This window comes from Balaenoptera musculus, chromosome 18, assembly GCF_009873245.2.
Source record: "Balaenoptera musculus isolate JJ_BM4_2016_0621 chromosome 18, mBalMus1.pri.v3, whole genome shotgun sequence".
Lineage (NCBI taxonomy): Eukaryota > Metazoa > Chordata > Mammalia > Artiodactyla > Balaenopteridae > Balaenoptera > Balaenoptera musculus.
In genome coordinates this window covers 23,572,788-23,593,689 of record NC_045802.1, presented here as the reverse complement: position 1 = coordinate 23,593,689, position 20,902 = coordinate 23,572,788, and the positions used below count along the sequence as shown (strand labels likewise).

The 20,902-nt window shown below is 37.6% G+C and overlaps 1 protein-coding gene across 9 annotated transcripts in view; it reads right to left on the bottom strand.

The window, feature by feature from the left end:
• The window catches only part of ENOX1 (ecto-NOX disulfide-thiol exchanger 1), a 618,533-nt gene that overhangs the window by 271,519 nt on the left and 326,112 nt on the right, over positions 1–20,902 (bottom strand). For 8 of the 9 annotated variants that reach the window (XM_036831995.1, XM_036831988.1, XM_036831989.1 and 5 more), the window contains one exon: positions 2,312–2,458. The exons of the other annotated variant lie outside the window; for it this stretch is intronic. In XM_036831995.1, the coding sequence (XP_036687890.1) occupies positions 2,312–2,399 (88 nt within the window). In that variant the 5' untranslated portion in view covers positions 2,400–2,458. The remainder of the gene's footprint in view (positions 1–2,311; positions 2,459–20,902) is intronic. 9 annotated transcript variants of the gene reach the window in all.

The following is a 20,902-nucleotide window of genomic DNA, read 5'->3' as shown; positions in this document are numbered from 1 at the left end:
TAAAGCCCTTGCCGTATCACAACTTAAAGATCTACCTCGTTCTTGTTAATGGCTCCATGGTACTCCACTGTGTGCATATACCATAATACTGATGGGCATTCTGTTACTTAAGCAAAGGGAATGTTTTAGATTAAGCTTGTTATCGAACTTATTAGCTGATCGTTTGAGTGGTCATAAGGAGATTTGGGGAGCATGGTATAAAGCCTGATGAAGTAGAAAGAGCAATTAGACGTGAAGCTGTGGCTGGGAGCCCTAGTGTGCCACTCGACCAGGTGACCATGTTATAACTGAGTATTCACTGAATGCCTGCTTCATATTAGTGGTTTTCCTTCTGCCATATCTTAGGCAGGGCTACATCCACCAGGTGCAGGGGGGTGTCTAGGAGCTTCTCTACCCTGATGGCAAGGCGACAACCTACTTGCAACATTTTCCTCAATGCCAGGCTACCCTGTAACCCCTGCGGAGTCAAATACAAACCCTCCAGGTGACAAGTTTTCCACATTCCCCACACAGGAAGCACAAGCACAAATTTTAGGGAGCAGTTAACCATCTGGGCTCTGAGTACAATCTTCCTCTTTTAGGAGAAAGCACGTAAGCTTCCTTAAAACAATAAGGAACAAAAACTCCTTACCTTCTAGTAATATTTATTTACATGGATACAGATGTTTAGCATTGGGCCATATGACTGAACATATTTCACATTTAATGAAAGATTCATTTATGCATTTAATTATTATCTGAGGCAGTACCTGGATGATGTCAGCACTCTGCCGGGCTCTGTAGGAGGAATAAATATCTGTGCAGTATGGTTCCTGCCCTTGTCATCTGCTAGCTCTTAACAAAGACCGGACAAGGGAAAAAATGACCGTGATTGAAAGCAGCGTGTGATCAGTTTGTGGTGCCAAGGACAATGTAACAGGAATTAAAGGAAAGGGGAGGATGCTATGATCCAGAGAGGGATCCTGGCTGAGATATAAACAGGTAGGGATGCAGGTGGAACCAGGGGACTTTGGGAAGGGATGTGTGTGTGTGTGTGTGTGTGTGTGTGTGTGTGTGTGTGTGTGTGTGCACGCGTGCGTGCGTGCGCATGCGCGTGCGTGTGTGTGTTTTGGGAACATGTATGAATGGAAGGTGAACATAACTGCACAGCAAGCAAAGGCCCAGGTGAGGGAAAATACAGGTATTATAAGGGGAACACAAAGTGGCCCACTAGAGCTTAAACACAGAATATGGGGGGTGGTCGCAGATGACAGGAGATGTTGGTTGGAGTGAGACTGGCAGGGGGTTCTGAGGCTCCCACCTTGCAATCAGACATGAGATAAATAAATGAGTCTTGGAAGATGTCAAGAAAAGCACCATCAACCTCTTCCTCTTTTTCTGTTTCTGCTTTTATGGGGAGGAGGGGTACTGCGCACTTTGGTTTTATAACCTCTGCTTCCAATTCCAGTAATTTAAAAAACCAACTTAATACTTATGAAAGTAATATACGCCTGTAGCTTAAAAAAGCAAGTACTCCGTAAGAGGCCTATAATCAAAACCAGCCATCCCCACCTGTCTCCACCACCCCCTCCTGGCTCCTCAGAAACCCCTTTTTTGTTTGTGGTTTGCTTTTACTATGAAAGATAATGATTTGCCAGAGCGAGTAGCCTCCTCTACGGGTAAGACTTTTGCCCCAAGCAGTTGCTCTCAAGTTTGGTTAATCCACGGGCTGGCCCAGGGCAGGAAGACTAACCAGTAAGTCTAACCCAGCTCTCCCCCGTCAAGGAGGTTGAATCCTGTCATGGGAAAGAAAGGACACCACTTTTAACTTTCAATTCTGATATTTGATTCCATATATTTAAGTGATATATGTACACTGATATTTCTTAAATGATCATTTTTAGAGATTATCTAACGTCTTACTACTCTGCAAAATGAGGAAAACTTGACACTGTTACACCATCACCACCTCCCAACAAGCGTTCCTCCCCCATCTTTCCAGTTGATTAAACTGCAATTTGGGGTTAAATCGATATTCTATGTTTACATTGTTGTAACCACGTAATATTGTTTACTACTGAGCCACGCAGTGTAAGAACACACTTCCTAGCTTGTTCAATATTTTTTTCCTGGTGCTACCTTTTTCTTCCTTCCTTTTTGTGTGTATCTATTACTAATCACTCTTGACCTTTTCAAAGGAACTATAAAAGCCCTACTAAAATCATTTTTGGCGTGAGCAACTCAACCAATGTATCTCTCAGATCTGTTTTTCCCTCCACAAGCCTACCATTGAGTCCGTCCGGTCTAGTGGTTTCCCAGGCCAGCTGCCCACCTGTTGTCCTGGGGCTTCTTTTTAACACCATCTTGCGAAATCCCTGTGCCTCTCGCCTGTGTTGGGTCCCCCGCTTCCTGGATCCCATGGTTTCCTCTTTCTTGGTTTACATCCTCATTTTTGTGGAGCTCATTCTCTAGTAGCTTCCTAAGAAAAGGTACATGGGAGGTAAGTTTGTTGAGACCTTCCTTGCGTGTCTGAAAAAGTCTTAATTCTACTCTCACGCGTGCTTGCTAATTAAGCTTGTCATTTAATTCTAAGTAAAAATTCGTTCCCCTCAGAATTTTGCAGGCTGAGTTTCACGGTCTTCTAGCATCCAGTGTTGCGGTTGAGAAGTCTGAGGCCACTGGTTCTCCTGCTTTTTTATCTGTGACCTGTTTTACTTCTCTGGAAGGTTTAGGAATCTTCTTTTTAGTCCCTGGTTTTCTGAAATCTCATAGTAAAGAAACCTTAATGAGGATATTTTCTTATCCATTGTTCTGGGCACTTTCTCTTCCCTTTAAAGTTGGAAATTCCTGTTGCTCTGGTTTGCAATTTTTCTTGAATTATTCTTTGATACTTGTCTCCCCGCCATTTTATCTATTTTCTCCTTTTGGAACCTCTGTAGTGAAATGCTGAACCTTGTGGACTGATCCAATACCTTTTTTACCTTCTTTTTCCCACCCCACTATCCATCTTTGCCTGTTAATCTGCTTTCTAGAAAGTTTGCTTGACTTTACCTTTTACACCTCTGAATTTTTTTTTTTTAACTCGGAGTTTAATTTCCAAGATCTCTTTCTTATTTTCTGAGTGTTTCTTTTTTATAGAATTTACCTTTTATTTCATGGATATAATATTGTCTCCCATCTTTCTGAAGATATTATAGATTTTTAAAAGCTCTTCTTTCACTTCTTGATTATCTATATTTTTCCAAGCCCCCCAACCCATTTCTCTCTGTTTTGATCTCGATATTTTACTCTATATTTTCTGTTGGGAGCCATACTCAAATATCTGGTGATCCTCTCACTATTCATTTGTATTTAAGACTTTCACATATATATGTAACACTTATATATAAAGAAAATATAGAATTTACTTACATTTAGGTACAGTGAGTCCCTACACAACTGATTAGAAACCCTGGCAGGTGTGCCTATCACCTGGTAGGCGTCCCATGAGGTAACTGGGTAGGAATCTAGCCATTCTGATAGGGACTCCAAATGCCAGTCAGGTCATTTCTTTGAGTCATTCAGTTTCTCTAGATAAGAATCTTTTAAACTCCTGTCTAAAGACCCTGTCCCAAAAGAATTTGGAAAAGAATAGATACATGTATATGTATAACCAAATCACTTTGCTGTACGCCTGAAACTAACACAGCATTGTTAATCAGCTATGCTCCAATATAAAATAAAAATCAAATAACAAAATAAAGAGCGCTGGCCCTGGCTACAGGTGCTTTGGGAGCTACATTGTAGAACAGTCCAGGAGGGTCTCACCTGTTTACTCTACAGAGTTTCACTTCATTCCCCTGGTTTCACCTCTCTATCCTGGACCTCGTTTCCCTGAGTCCAGAGCACCTCTGATTCAATTTAGCCCAAGACTATGCCTCAAGCCTCCAGCAGGGATGGAGACTTGGTAGTGGCAGTGCGAGGGTGGGAGAGGAACAGGGCCGAGCTATTCCCTGCACTCCATTCCATTAAGTACTACTAACTACTAACTACTCTGTAACTACTGTGAACTAGTCCCCCCTTTTCCAGGCTCACCCTCACACCCTTCTTAAGTCTCCCCAGGGTCCTGCAGAATGAACCTGCGGGCTTCTCTCAGTACCCCTCAGCCACTCCCCCTCCATCACTGGGCCATCTTCCCAAAGTTTGCTGACATCTCGTTTAGTACCACCTCCCCCCTCTGTTCTCTCTCGCTCTCAATCTGTGTATAGCTTTTTTAAAATTCTTTGCTGAAATTTTAGGGAGATTTTTGGAATAAGAAGATATAAATGCATGTGTTCAATCTGACAGAACGACAAGTTACCAGTCTTATAAATTTTACTTTGTACTTAAGTACTTATTATGTACTTCACTCTAGAAAGTTTATCCAGAGAACTTTAGGTGTTGCCCTAAATCAACTACTAACTATGTAACAACTGTAATACTTTCAGGTAGGATATTACTGAAATCATTTTAATTCTCTGTGACTTTCTAGCGAGTACCAGGCAAAGTGAGTTAAAGTCCTCCATAAATTTATCTTTATAGAATCTCATTATTATCTTGGCTCTAGAAATTCGGACCAATAGTCAATTTGAGGCAGATGCCACATCAATTTTTAAAGATGAAGGAAGGAAGGAAGGGAGGGAGGGAGGGAGGGAAGGAAGGAGGGAGGGAGGGAGGGAGGGAGGGAAGGGAGGGAAAGGAAGGAAGGAGGGAGAGATGGAGGGATGGGGGAGGAAAAAAAGAAAGAAACAGACATCAAGAAAATGATTTAAAAATAGAATAGTGAGAGGATTGGCCTAAATAAATAACCATTTTAAGAAAAGCTATGTAAGTTTATTAAATAAGAAAAGAGACTGCAGAAAATCATCTGCCTTTAAGATAACTAAACAATGATCACTCACTTGGAAGGCAGTTGAATAATTTCTGCCCTGAACATTAGCTGTGAAACTCCAGTTATTCATTCAACAACTTGCACCCAAAATTCATATTAAAAAAAATCACCATTATCCAGCAAGAAACTATCCACATAAGAAATTCTCACAATTACATACACAAATCACCTTCCAATTATGCACTCACCTTTTTATTGCATATATATATATGCATTCCTCACCTCATCCCCCAAATAAATTTAAGTCAGCTTGCTGGTTATCCTTTTAATATATTAGTTGAATGTATTTTTATTTTTCTGAGTATATTTCTTACAAATTTGTCTACCTAAAATTATGTAATCCTCTTTATTCTGTGCCACACTCAATTATGGGCCAATAAGCTTTTAAAAAGTTAACCATTTGTCAACAGGAATGCTTCTAATGTAGCTGTAATCACATCTTCGAGCTTGATAAGATAAAAAACTTTGTAGTCAGATTGACCTTGTTTTGCATCCCAACTCTTCCACTTATTGAATGTATGACCTTCAGGGAGCTGATAACCTCCCCACAAGGAAAATGGACATACTATTATCTATTTTGCAGGTTGTTATATGGATGAAATTGTAAAATGCATATAAAGAACCTGACATATTGTAGGTGTCCAATAAATAAAAGCTATTAAAATCAGAACATGAGAAGACATTGACGCCTTAACTCTAAAAATACACTTTCTAAGTAAAGAGTTTTCACTTCCATTTTTAGGCATCAGATCACTGGTATGCTGGTCAACTAGAAGCAACTTGTCAGCCACTGAAAAGCAATGGGGAAGTTCTTACGGGCAATTAGGGAAAGCAATGTGAAAGTAGGGGTGTGGGGAGGAGGCCTGGAAAAAAAGTTAAACAAAGTATTTGACTTTGGATCAGTTCCTTAACCTTTTTGTAGTTTATTTAACTATAAAATTAGGAGGTTGGATGACGTCCCTCCAGATGTTCACAATAAAGAGTTCTGTGGCTGGATAATTTTGGAATATGACCCTTCATCCCATGCTTGCCCCCTCCCCCATTTAAGGCAGCAGTTTGATTTTGTTTTACCTGGCATATTACAAACTTCTCCGTGTACAAATCCTCCCCATTTTTTCCCCCAAAATATTAGCATATTTTGGAAAAGACGGATGAGCTGATCCGCAGTTTCTCATTCTATAATATGCTGCTCTGAGTTTTACTGCTTCACGTAAATGTTTGGTTAAGGAAAAAAGGGTAAACGTGACGTGTGGGAAGTTTTATTTATTGATGCTTTCTCCTATAGCAGCATATAACTTTTAGAGTGGGAGAAAAATCTATCGCCATTCCAGTGAAACCAGATATTTCTAAGTACAGTTTAACATTTCATCTATATGGTACCGTCAATGTCTTGAGCAGCTGATCACCAAAGCATCCACTGAACTGCTGCCAATGAAGACAGACATATTACTGGGACACATCTGGCAATTTTGGCAATCAGTGAATGAAATGAATCAACCATGTAGTGATCGGACTGGCTGCTTGGTGATCAACGTGACTGGAATGGAAAATAACTGTGGGATAAATTAATCCTTAGACTGCAGGACTGTACCGTGATACCAGAATAAAACTCAAATGGGTGTTCATGATGAATACATTTTCATGCTACAGTTACAAATCCAACAGTTAAATTATTTCTAATAGTAAAATACGTTCACTTTTTCTATCAATCTACCAACATTTACTTTTATCTGAAAGGAAAAGACTGTGCAAAGTGTTTGCTGGGAATGAAAAGATATAGTAGGAAAGAGGCCAAAGAACCTACCAGAAAAAGATCTAGGAGCCAGATGCTCTGTCAGTAACTTTCCATGTAGCCTTCAGTAAGTCTTTGTTTTCTTACTTTTAAAAATAACTAGCCTCAAGTAGCTTATAATTTAGTTGATTATATTTACAAATTTGGGATTTCCATTTAATGCCTTCTTACATTACAAAATCATTCTTAATTTATCTACATAGCGGAGATGAAAGTGAATGAATATTCTGATGTTCTTTAATTAACTACATGCAATGAAGCCCCCGTTTCACTTTAATTGTAGGAATTCTATGAGAACCTGTTGCAATGTGTTTCCTTCCTCTCTTGACATGTCTCCTGCCCCTCAAGGCTGCTAAGGTTTGAAAGTGTTCTAATTATTTCTATATTTTCATAAAATACTCTCTTCCCACCCCCAAAATACTTTTCCTTCTTCTCAAGAGGAAGTTTTTCAGAAAGCAATTCTGTAGAATCCAAAGGATGAGTGTTAGTAGTAGGGTGACCAACTGAGGGGTTTCCCACTGTGTAGGACTTTCTGTGCTAAAACTAGCACAGTCCCTGACAAATGGAGATTGTGGGTCACCTTGGTTGGTAGCTTGAGAGAAGGATTGGAAGTGGCAATGGATGCCTGCATCAGAAAGTTGCCATTTTAATCCTCCTATTAGAAGCACTCTTCTTTCATTGTTAACCAGCTGTAGAAAGCCATCCAACAGCAGATGGATGAATGCATTCAATGACCTTTAACTTTCTCTTACACCAGTGGTTCTCAACTCTGGCTTCTTACTAAAATCATCTGGTTAGCTTTCTTTCTTTTTTTTTTTTTTAAATGATACTATTCCCTGATTTAACTGATCTGGAGGTAAGTCCCAGTCATCAGCATATATGTCTAAAATTCCCGTGCTTATTCTACTGTTACTCAGGGCTAAGAAACACTGCTTTGCATCCATTCTGAGATTCAAACTATAGGTCTAGCAAGAGCTAGTCAAAGCAAGGAGAAATCTACTTTGTTATCTCTGACTTTTAAAATACTGCCTGCAAGTTTCCACTTCATATTTAAAACAAATGAGAACCCACAAACTAACTTTAAATGTATTCACCTAGGGTTCATGGTATGTTTCTCCCTTGTCATGATTATCAATCACCACCATCTACTGACATAATTTTTTGCACAAGAAACTGTGTTAGGCAGGTACTGTGGGACCACAGAGATTTCAAACTCAGGGTCTCTGCCTTCAGGCAGCTCACTGTAAAACACAGGAAGGTGACTAAATGATCAAGCAAAGGACCTCACGAGGAGCTCAAAGAGGAAACGACTATGGCCTGAGACGGTTGGGAAATCTGCACAGAGCAGGCAGGATTTAAAGAAGGCCTTTGAGGACTAAATAGGATTCTAATTAGAAGGCCAGAAAGGGCCTTCCAAGCAGAGAGTGGGTAAGAAGCAATCGGACTACCAAATTTAAACATATACACAAATAAGAAAGTTCACATTCTGAGCAATACAAACTATATGAGGCCAACTGCTGAGCAAGGGGACATAATTAGCCCTATCACTTTTTTCGGTGAGAACCACTCCTGACACTGAAAAGAAGAACTAACCTGGCAGATGAAACAGTTGGTTCAGCCGGAGCATAGAGACAAGCTTGGTGCACAACGCAGAGAACAAGCCACAGAACAGCAGCGACAGTACAAGTCCCTTCCCTCTCTCATGCTGGGCCCCGCAAAGAGACCTAATTACCCAGGCATCAAGGCAAAAGCTGCTTAGTTCATTGCCAAACGCTTGAGGTTCCTACTCTATCCGATCAGATGATTATTTAATGTTGAAGGAATACATTTAGGACAAAAATCATGCAAAAGTTATGTGCTGTCTTTTATGTCATGTTATGTGATTATCAGTATTGGTTTTCAATTACTTTTATAATGCGGTGGCCTTCTCTCTGGATTTCAGAATTAAAGCAACACTGTGCCATTTGTCCTTGACCCCTAAAATAGTTAACTTTCGTATTTATTCCAATATCTGGCCTTCATGCAAGATAGGAACTCAGTGGGTGTGGGTATGAACGATCTGGGTACACATCATCTCAGGAAGTCAGTTGGCAAAAAGAACACTGAGAAGTAGGCACCACTGGTATTTCACACATTATTAACTTATATTACAATTCAAATAAGCTTACAGCTGGCAAAAAAAAAAAAAAAAATCTCTTCTGTAAAGTGATCTCAAACATAATAGGCTTAATCAGAGATAAATTAAATTAGGCAGCCATGCATACTACAGCATATTAATTCTGAGTAGTTATTAAATACACTTTCTGTTATCAGTGGTGTGAACAACATTATATGCAAACAAATTCTTCGAGAGGATAGGAAATAAAGTTTATGTTTGGGATACTGTGTGCCTGATATCTTCCCATGCCTTCTTATAATGTTAAATAATCTTTTCTAATAATGGTACTGGGTTAAGTCTCCATAAATGAGTCAACTTCACTCCCAGGCAATAAGGCAAAAGAATAGCAGACAAAACTGCCAGTGTGGTTTTAGTTTTTTCCAAAGGGAGCTTTTCTACCTTTCTACTGCAATTTTTAAAAGAAGGCATTAGTGAGTCAAGCTGGAGCAAAGTTGTCCAGAACATAAGGTAGTGAATATTCATTATGTCAATTTTATGATGCATCTCATTCTGTGTTTTGGGTAACCTGTGTTGCCTGAGGATATTCAAAGAAGGAAATTATTAAGGTTGAGTGCTATTTTGTAAATAACATCCTACCATTCTCTCTTTGTTTCCTTAAATGGTAGTAATCTAACCCATCCAAGCTAGCATGCAGATTCCATAAACTAGCAAGTGGTGCTTCTGTGAAAGAAAAGAAAAAGAGACATCTAAGGGATGAAATATATCGAGAAAGGTAATGTACACACATACACACATGTTACCTTCCTGGATGTACTTTTGCCATATTATCTTGTTCTTTTAATTAATCAATCAGGCCCTTCAATTTCTGTATCCAGAAGCAACTCAAGTTACTAGGTATGACCCTCCCACACACACCCAACCCCCAAGTCTGAGAAAAACGTTTGACACTCTTTGTGCTTTGCACATTTAAAACTCAATGTAAGGTGACAAGAACATTAAGCTGCCCAGTGAGCAAAATGTGAGACTAATCACTATCTGTTCTTAGCCATGTGTATAATAATTGGCAAATTAAAGTGCCTGAGAATAGCTGGGCCACCTGCATGAGAAAGCATCACCCTGGAATGACTAATGAAGACAAATGTATGCGGCCAGCTTTACTGACGACAACTTCCAACACCCACAGCCTGAAAAGGCACATTACAGTACCTGTTTCATTTACTGTAAAGTAAGCACCATGTCAATTTTTTGTAATTTAAAGGCATAAAACCTAACAACCCTCAATATTTTGTATATACATACTGATTGAATTGATTGTTATTTACTTTTGAAGTAAGTTAGAAAGAGAAAGACAAATATTGTATACTAATACATATATGTGGAATCTGAAAAAATTGGTATAGGCGATCTTATTTACAAAGCAGAAATAGAGACAAAGACGTAGAGAACAAACGTATGGATATCAAGGGGGAAGGGGGTGGGATGAATTGGGAGATTGGGATTGACATATATACACTATTGATACTCTGTATAAAATAGGTAACTAATAAGAACCTACCGTATAGCACAGGGAACTCTACTCAGTGCTCTGTGGTGACTTAAATGGGGAGGAAAACCAAAAAAGAGGGGATATGTATATGTATAGCTGATTCACTTTGCTGTATGGTAGAAACTAACACAAAATTGTAAAGCAACTATACTCCAATTAAAAATTTAAAAGAAAATACTTATTTACTCTTGAAAACTCAATTTTTTTCTTTTTAAGCTGGCAAACTGGGATCAACTTGCTTATTAAAATGTTCAATTGAAACTTTATAACAACTAAATTCAAATAAATACAAATGCTTCAAAAATAATTTTGTTTTAATAAACTTGCTACTATTATTCATCCATCCATCCATCCATTCGACATTTACTGAATACCTACTATGTGCTAGGCACTTCTTGATATTTGGCAGAGAGAGATGAATAACATATCCTTAAGGAGTTTGTCAACTATTGGAGGAAAGTTGCATGCACACAGCCAATTTCTACATGTTATTGTAGAAATCTTTTCAGAGCACCTCCCTTTCTCTTAGAGACTTCAGAGAGAAGACTCTTGAGCTGCATTCTAGGACCATATAAAGAGGGCACAAAATGAAGAGTTTTGGTGGCTGAACAAGCTTAAGAAAAGTCTTCCAAGCTGAGAGAGAAGCATGTGCAAAATCAACAAGAAGGTCATGGTCTGAGTGAGGAAAAGAAATCGCCTTCAGAGTAAATGAATGAAATAAACACAAGAGGCAAGAAAGTCAACAGATGATGGTGAACACTAGGCAAGGGTGAGAATGTGCAGGGCCCCAGAAGACATGTCTAGGACTTGGGATTTTATTCTATGGGGCAGTAGTTTGCAATACACATGCCAGGGAACCCTCGGGTCCCGGGAAGGGAGGGAGACAGACTGGGAAGGCGTGAAAAGAGTGAAGGAGAGGCCTACCAGTCAGGACTCTGGGCCCCGAAACTCTGCTTCAACCACAGTACCTTTGCCAATGTGTGTCTTCTGCTGGGCCTTCTAAATTTTTTAAATAACTTTTGAACTTGGAAAAATTTTAGATTTACAAAAGTTGAAAAGATAATACAGAGAGTTCCCATAAACACCTCACCCAGTTTCCCCTAATATTAATCTCTTTATGTTACCACCACGGCACATTTGTTACAACTGAGAAACCAACATTGGTACCTTGCTATTAACTAAACTCCGGACTACATTCGTATTTCACCAGTATTTCCACTTGTGTACTTTCTCTGTTCCAGGATCCAATCCAAGACACCACACTGCATCGAGACACCATGTCTCTTCTGTCTCTTTTGATGTGTGCCAGTTTCTCAGTTCTTCCTTGTTACTCATGACCTTGACAGTCTTGGGGAATATTAGCCAGGCATTTCACACTCACTCTGGGTTTGTCTGATGTTTTCCTCGTGAGTAGACTAGGGTTATGGGTTTTGGGAGGAACGCCACAGAGGTGAGGTACACTTTCCATCACATCATATCAGGGGGCATATATCATCGACAAGACTTGGCACTTGCAATGCTAACCTTGATCGCTCGGTTAAGGTAGTATATACTGAGTTTCTTCACTGTAAAGTTAACTATTTTCCCTCTTCACAAGCTCTCTGATTTGGAAGCTAGTCACTCCAGCCCACACTGAAGGATGAGGGCAAGCTTTACTTCCTGGAGGGGGCTATATCTACCTACATTATTTGGAATTCTTCTACAAGGAAGATTTGTCCCTTCTACTCCAATTATTAATTTGTTTAATCATTTGTTTATATTAGGATGAACTCATGCACATTTATTTTCTATTTTAGATTATAGGACAATAAATACCGTATTATCTATTTTGTTGCTCAAATTGTTCCAGCTTCTGCCACTGGAAACTATTTTAGGTTGGCTCTTCTATTCCTTTGACATGACCCCATCCTTTTGTTCTTTGAGCCCTTTATTGTTTTAGGGCAAACCAGATAATTCAGTCCTATATTGTATTTTTACTGCCCCAGTCCTAGAATCAGCCATTTCTCCAAAGATCCCTAGTTCCTTTTAATGGAGGATGATATTTAGAAACTAGTATCTGGGCATGGGTGTGCTAAGATGCTACTGGGGTATCACTGCTCCCAGGCCCTCTCAGCAGAAAGAGTTAGGAATGTATGTATATATTCAAGCCCAGGTATATATACATAGCTATAATTGTTTCTGTATCCATCCATCTGTATATATATTACACTAAACATGAGTTCATACTCACATGTCCAACTACAACCCAGTACTAAATGGTTCATTCTGGCTTTCCCTCCTTGCTTATCTGCAAAGACCCTGACAGAGAGAAACTCGGCTCCCACCACCCATTTACTTCTTTGTTTGACTCTAGTATTTGAAACTTCTTTTGAAAACAAAATTCTATTACTTTAAAATGATAGAAAAAAGCTTGAAAACAAACACTGTAAGAGAAGATCTTTAAATTATTTAATGTAGAAAAGTGACTTAATTATATTTATATTTTTAGAAACATTATTCTGACTGAGTGAGGAATGGGTTGAAGGGGGCTGAGACTTGAGGTAAGGACAAATGTTAGAAAGCATGCTGTGTACTCCACAGAGGATATTAAAGACCTGAAAAGAAACAGCAGCTATGGAAACACAGAAGAAGGAATTAACTTGAGGGATATTTTAGAAGATTTATAAATAGAACTTAAGTGATTGTATGTGGAAAGTGAGAGAAGATGGAGATAAATATGGATGAAGTAATGGGGTAAAGGTGTCTTTTTATCTCAGAAAATACACTGTGAGGAAAGGATTTGGGAAGAAAATAATTGAGTATAAGGCATTTAAAATGGAGTATCCATGTGGACACGCTTCAAACACCTCGTGAAATGTGGTTCTGGATTTCAAGAGAGTTGTCTAAGCTGTAAAAGTGAATTTCAGGGTCTTAAGCCCAAAAAGGAAGATGCAAAATCTTGGGACCAAATAAAAAGGCCAGGAATATGGGACGAATAAGAAATAGAAGATCAGGGACAACAAACTATACAACAATAATATTGAGAAATAACATGCTGAATACATGAACATGTGGTATCTCTCCATTTATTTAGGTCATAATTTCTTTCAACAATGCTTTGTAGTTTTCAGTGTACACGTCTTACACTTCTTTTATTAAATTTTTTCCTAAGTCTTTTATTTTTTATGCTATTTTAAATGAAATTGTTTTCTAAATTTCATTTTTAGATTGCTCATTGCTGGCATATAGAAATATAACTGGTTTTTATGTACTGATCTTCTATCCTGCAAGCTTGATGAACTCATTTATTAGCTCAACAGTTTTTTTGTGAACTCCTTAGGATTTTCTATATATGAGACTGTGTCATCTGTAAACAGAGTTTGTTTTATTTGTCCCTTTTCAATCCAGATGCCCTTTATTTATTTTTCTTGCCTAACTGCCTTGTTAGAACCTCCAGTAAATTACTGAATAAAAGTGGCAAGAGTAGACATCCTTGTGTTTTTTGATCTCAGGTGGGAAACTTTCAGTCTTTCACCAATAAGTATGATGTTAGCTGGGGGTTTTTCATAGATAATTCTTTATCAGATTGAGAAAGTTTCTTCATATTCCTAGTTCGCTGAGTGTTTTTAACAAAAGGTATTTTGTCAAATGCTCTTCCTGCATCTATTGAGATGATCATATGGTTTTTGTCTTTTATTCTATGAATATGGAGTCTTACATTCATTAATTTTTGAATTTTGAACTAACCTTGCACTCCTGAGATAAATCCCACTTGGTCACGGTGTATAATCCTCTCTACATGTTGTTGTATTTGATCTGCTAGAAATTTTTTGTTGAAGATTTTTGAGTCTACATACGTAACAAATATTGGTCTGTATCTTTGTTTGATTTTGGTATCAGGATAAAAGTACACTTACAGTTTTACCTATTAGCAGGAACGAACTGGAAGATAAAAAATTTAAATTACACCTAAATTATTAAAAATACATAAAATTCTTAGTAATAAATGCACCAAGAGGCATGTATGAATTATACACTAAAAACTATAAAATACTGCTGAGACATATTAATGAAGAAATGTACATTTATGGATTGAGAGGCTCAATACTGATGTCAATTCTTTCCAAAATGAGCCTCAGATTTAACATATTCTCAACTGTAATCTGACTAAACTGATTATTTTTAAAACTGGTAAGCTAATTCTAAAATCTACATAAATTTTCAGAAGAAATAGAATATCTAAGCCAATTTTATAAAAGAACAAAGATGGAGGACTTACACATCTGACTTGAAGACTTGCTGTAAAGCTACAGTAATCAATACAGTGTGGTACTAGCATAAGGAGCAACAAAATCAATGGAACAGAATAGAGAGCTCAGAAATAGGTGCACACTTACGTGGTCACTTGATTTTTGAGACTAGCACGAAGGCATTCCAATAAGGAAAGGAAAGGCTTTTCAAAAATAGTGTTGGAAGAATTAAACATCCCATATAGAAGATAATAAACAAATAATATACAAAACATAATAAATATAATATACAAAAGTTAATTCAATAAGGATCATAAATCTAAACATAAAATCTAAAACTATACAACTTTTCAAAGAAACCACAGAATTTTTTTGACTTGAGCATAAAGTTATCTTAGGATACAAAAGCCAGTGTCTATGAAAGAAAAAAAACCCCAATAAATCACACCCCCCAAATTAAAACTTCTGCTCAACAAAAAACATCATTAAGAGAGAACGAATAGACAAGCAATACATTGAAATTGGAAGGAAGCAGTTGCAATGTATACATCTAATAAAATCCTGGAGACTAATATATATCTTATACCTCAAAAATAAAAATACATACAAGCAACCCAATATAAAGATGGGCAAATACTTCAATGGACACTTTACAAAAGAAGATATGCCAGTAAGCACATGAAGAAGATATCAACATATTAGTCATCAAGAAAAATGCATATTTGATCACAATGAACTATCACTGCAAACCCAATTCTAGCTTACCAGAATGGCGAAAATTAAAGAGACTGACAAGACCAAATGCTGTTGAAGATGTGTAACAACTAAAACTATCATATATGGTTGATGCGAATGTAGAATGGTACAACTACTTTGTACAAAGATATGGTAATTTCTTCTAAAACTCAATATACACCTACCTATGACTAAAATTCCACTCTTAGATATTGACCTAAAAGAAATGAAACCATATCTTCATGAAAGACTTGTTCAAGACTGTTCATGGCAACTTATCCAAAACAGAGCCTGAAAAGAACACAGGTGTCCAGCCACAGAAGAATGGATTAACAAACTGTTGTATATTCATGCAATCAAATATCACTCAGCAAGAGATAGAAATGAGTTACTGATAGACTCAAGAATAGATTAATCTCAAAAACATACTATGTAAAAGAAACCTGACACGAAAGAGTATGTAGTATATGAGTCTACTTATACGGAGTTCTAGAACTAGAATTGATTTACTCTAGAGGTAGGGATGGGGATGTGCTGGGAAGGTGTATGAGGGAATTTTCTGGGGTTGATAGACACTTGGGTAGCACAGGTGTATATATCTGTTGGAACTCATAGAAATGTACGCTTAAGATCTGTGCATTTTATGTAAATATGTAAATTTTACCTAACAATTTTACTTAAAAAATAAGAATCATATAAAAAATCATAAACTTTGAATTCTAGTAATGGTACATATACCAAAGTATTTGGGGGAATTGTAGCGATGTCTACAATTTACTTAGAAATGTTTCCAAAAATACAGTGGATTCGTGGATGAAAACAGGGGTGCATAGAGGTAAGCGTATGAGTGTTCACTGCCAATTGCTTTCAACTTTTCTGTGTGGTTAAACATTTCCATAATAAAATCTTGCAAAAAAAAAAAAAGAAACCTGAAAAACCGAGTCTTTCACAATAAATAATAAATTAAAGGAAAAAGTTAAAAGAAAAAAAAAAAAGAAAGCAATCCCAACTCATAAGTTACTAGCCATGTGAACTTGGCAAAGTTTTTAAATAAAGAGTCTATGTCTAAATTTCCTTATTTGTAAAACGAAAATGATAAATAATACCTTTTGTACAGGATCCTTAAAGGACTATACTTGCTAATATAGGTAAAGAACAATAAGCACTGAGTAAATGTTTGGCTACTATTTTTAGTGAGCACGGAGCACCTGTGGCCATAAACCCACAAAAATAAAATGTCTCAGAAACAGAAAAGGAGGGCACTCCTTGCAATCGCCTTTGTTAAGGCAATTGTGATGTTTGTTGCATAGATAAAATCAGATTCACTGTGATTTTTGTTTTCTGTGCATGAATGTCATTTATCAGGACCCCTAAGCAAATGAGCTAGTAAAAGGAAATATTGTATTTTAAAACACCCATAAAGCATATTTTTAGAAATGGTATTTCCTTGACTTTCATGCCAGGAAAATGCTAACACATGGCGTGCAGCATGCTGGGCCCAGAAAAGAAAGCCTGCCAGATGCCACAGCAATAAATAGAGTGGGGCTTTGGAGAGGAAAAGTAAAATGAGAACATGTAACGTTATGCCTCCAATACCCTTACCATCTGGTATTTAGCCCACTGAAATTATGGGGTTTTTGGAAATTCACCTTTGTAGGCCACCTTTAATTAATTTTCTTATTTATTTGTTTAGCAAACATTTAAATCACAGCCTACTATGGGCAGAGTTCTGCATGCCCTCCAGGACCTCAGCAAAATGAAGGGTGAGGTAATGTTAGAAAGAAGAAGTTCTAAGTGCAGTATAATGAGAGGTTAGTACCATTTACACCTGCCGCCTCCTTCTTTAATATTCATTTTAAAAACACAATTTTAACATTTTCCATCGATAGGTTAAGGAGCCACATATTTTCACAAACGACAGGAATTCGCAGACAGGAAAAGAGGTGGCAGAATGTGTTACGTGGGTTATGTTTTACTTTGCTGAGAAATGCGTAAGTAGAAATACATTTTTATAAATTATATTTCCTATAGTGCTTGCATTATCATTTTTATCAATATTTTAAATGCAAGTGGAATTTCTTAATGTGGTATCTTTTACTTTCAATTTAGCAATGTTTCTGAGGAGAAAACTGAGCTCTAGAATGTTGAAAACTGCCTCATTCTATTACGACTGCTCTCCTTAGGGTTTTCAAATATGTATACTTGTGATAATCCTAAGAAACTGTGATTGATGGATTTTTACCCAGAATTTTAAAACAACAACAATCACAAATTCTTTTAAATGAAAGGAAAAGTACATTCTGTTCCCTTAACTTGTCTTTATTTTGGGATTATACGTTCTCTGCTAAAATTTAGGATGGAATTTCTAACAGTGATGGCATTGTTCAGTAAATAGCAGTCCTTTGTGTGTGTGCAAATTTTCAAATGAATGGAAATGGTCTTAGACATTTTATCTGGAAAACTTTCGCCTATAGTATTTATTCAAATGTTGTCCATATTTTCAGGAAAGAATTGAGAAAAATGTCTTTCTCATAAAAAGATGTCATTCCCTTGTGGCTATTATGAAAGGAACTCCCTCTCCTCCCTCCAGTACACAACACACAAACCCTGTGCTATCAATAGAAGCGGAACATAAAATTAAAGAAACACTGACTGCATGCCAAATTCTGGGATAACAGGGAAGAGGAAGCCAGTCGGCAATCACCTCTCCTAGCCCTTATCTTCTCCTCCCACTTATCTCTCCCAGGCTGGGGATGTCCGGACTCTATGACCTCTTTCTTCAGTGGAGACACAAGCTGTGAGTCAGGTGCCCTGAACTTTAATGTCTATTCTTCTTCCCCTTTAACCTTACTGTTAAGAGAAAATAAAATGTTTTATGTCAATGAAAATACTCAGTCACTTGGAAATCATCTTTCTGGGTTTCAGCACCGATACGCCTGTTATCTTAAAAAATCCTTTCAATTTAAATAGTAATGAATTTGTCACAGAAGTATATTAGGAGACCTATATTCAAATAAAGTTTCCCACTGACTTTAGGTGAATCCACTGTTTTCTAAGTCAATACAAGTTGCTTAGGATGATCAAAGGCCAAACTTTTGTAATCTCTCCCCATGTAGATCATCTTAGAGTAAAATTATTAGGGAGAAATTAGGGATTCGTAAAGCAAGACAGAGAGGGTTTTTGTTGTTGTTGTCATTTTGATTAGCCACAAGCTTATACCACTGTATTTACTGGAGAGTGTATAACTGTCTTGAAATGAAACATCACATAATTCCAACAAGTATGCTCTCTCTAGTTCACCTAAATTAGGGAGGCTTCCCTATATTCATTTTGTCTCTTTCACAGGCATCCTTGAGATTCTTTGCCCTTAATTACTTACATCTATGCTTCAAGTATTAGGAGCACGCTTGAAATTTACAGTTTTTCTAAGTTCCTAACACTTATTAGCTTTGTTTTCTGCCTAGACCTGTTAACCTAATTTTGTCTTCAATGCTTTTGGGAATAATGCATTGCTTATCTTTAAATTTTCCATAGCTGTTTCTACATTAAGGAATCCAAATGCAGGTTTCAATTTACTCATTATGAATTTGCTGATCCTCTAATCTGAATTAAAAACCAAATTTTTTTCATTCTTCTCCGTTACGTTTCAAATTTTAACAGATACTTTCAAACTGTATTTGAAAAACTTAGAATCCAACACCATGACCAATCTTCTTTCTGCCAAGCACTGGTGTCTAAATCTTTCTTTCTTTTTATTTTTTTAAGTGCTATGGCTCCTGATATAAAAGACAAGGGAAAGAAAATGCAGAAGGATGACAGTAGGCCTATTACTGGACACAGGTCCTCTTTCTCCTCTGCAGCTTCTACTTCTTGGAGGGTAACAGAACCCAGGGGCTCCACCCCAACTCCTGAGAGAACGGGCCTCCACAGGAAAGGAGAGGGAGGAAAGGAAGGCTGCAGATCTGGTGATAATTTGAGCTGAGTCCCGATGCCACGTCTTGTAGGCAGACAGATTAACAGAGCAGCATTTTGATTTTCTAAAGTGAAATCCACCAGAAATTAAGAGTGTGCGGTTTGTGGGAATTCTAGCACTCTTTTTTTAAAATTAAACTTAATTAATTAATTAATTAAACATCTTCATTGGCGTATAATTGCTTTAGAATGATCTGTTAGTTTCTGCTGCATAACAAAGTGAATCAGCTATACGTATACATATATCCACATATCTCCTCCCTCTTGCGACTCCCTCCCACCCTCTGTATCCCACCCTTCTAGGTGGTCACACAGCACCTAGCTGATCTCCCTGTGCTATGCGGCTGCTTCCCACTAGCTATCTGTTTTACATTTGGTAGCGTATGTATGTCCATGCCACTCTCTCACTTCGTCCCAGCTTACCCTTCCCCCTCCCCGTGTCCTCAAGTCCATTCTCTATGTCTGCGTCTTTATTACTGTCCTGCCCCTAGGTTCTTCGGAACCATTTGTTTTTTTAGATTCCATATATATGTGTTAGCATATGGTATTTGTTTTTCTCTTTCTGACTTATTTCACTCTGTATGACAGACTCTAGGTCCATCCACCTCACTACAAATAACTCAATTTCGTTTCTTTTTATGTCTGAGTAATATTCCATTGTATATATGTGCCACATCTTCTTTATCCACTCATCTGTCGATGGACACTTAGGTTACTTCCATGTCCTGGTTATTATAAATAGAGCTGCAGTGAACACTGTGGTACATGACTCTTTTTGAATTATGGTTTTCTCAGGGTATATGCCCAGTAGTGGGATTGCTGGGTCGTATGGTAGTTCTAATTTTAGTTTTTTACGGAACCTCCATACTGTTCTCCATGGTGGCTGTATCAATTTACATTCCCACCAACAGTGCAAGAGTGTTCCCTTTTCTCCACACCCTCTCCAGCATTTACTGTTTGTAGATTTTTTGGTCGTGGCCATTCTGACTGGTGTGAGGTGATACCTCATTGTAGTTTTGATTGGCAATTCTCTAATGATCAGTGATGTTGAGCATCCTTTCATGTGTTTGCTGGCAATCTGTATATCTTCTTTGGAGAAATGTCTATTTAGGTCTTCTGCCCATTTTTGGATTGCATTGTTTGCTTTTTTAATATTGAGCTGCATGAGCTGCTTGTAAATTTTGGAGATTAATCCTTTGTCAGTTGCTTCGTTTGCAAATATTTTCTCCCATTCTGAGGGTTGTCTTTTCATCTTGTTTATATTTTCCTTTGCTGTGCAAAAGCTTTGAAGCTTCATTAGGTCCCATTTGTTATTTTTGTTTTTATTTCCATTTCTCTAGGAGATGGGTCAAAAAGGATCTTGCTGTGATTTATGTCAAAGAGTGTTCTGCCTATGTTTTCCTCTAAGAGTTTAATAGTGTCTGGCCTTACATTTAGGTCTTTAATCCATTTTGAGTTTATTTTTGTGTATGGTGTTAGGGAGTGTTCTAATTTCATTCTTTTACATGTCCAGTTTTCCCAGCACCACTTATTGAAGAGGCTCTCTTTTCTCCATTGTATATGCTTGCCCCCTTTATCAAAAATAAGGCAACCATATGTGCATGGGTTTATCTCTGGGCTT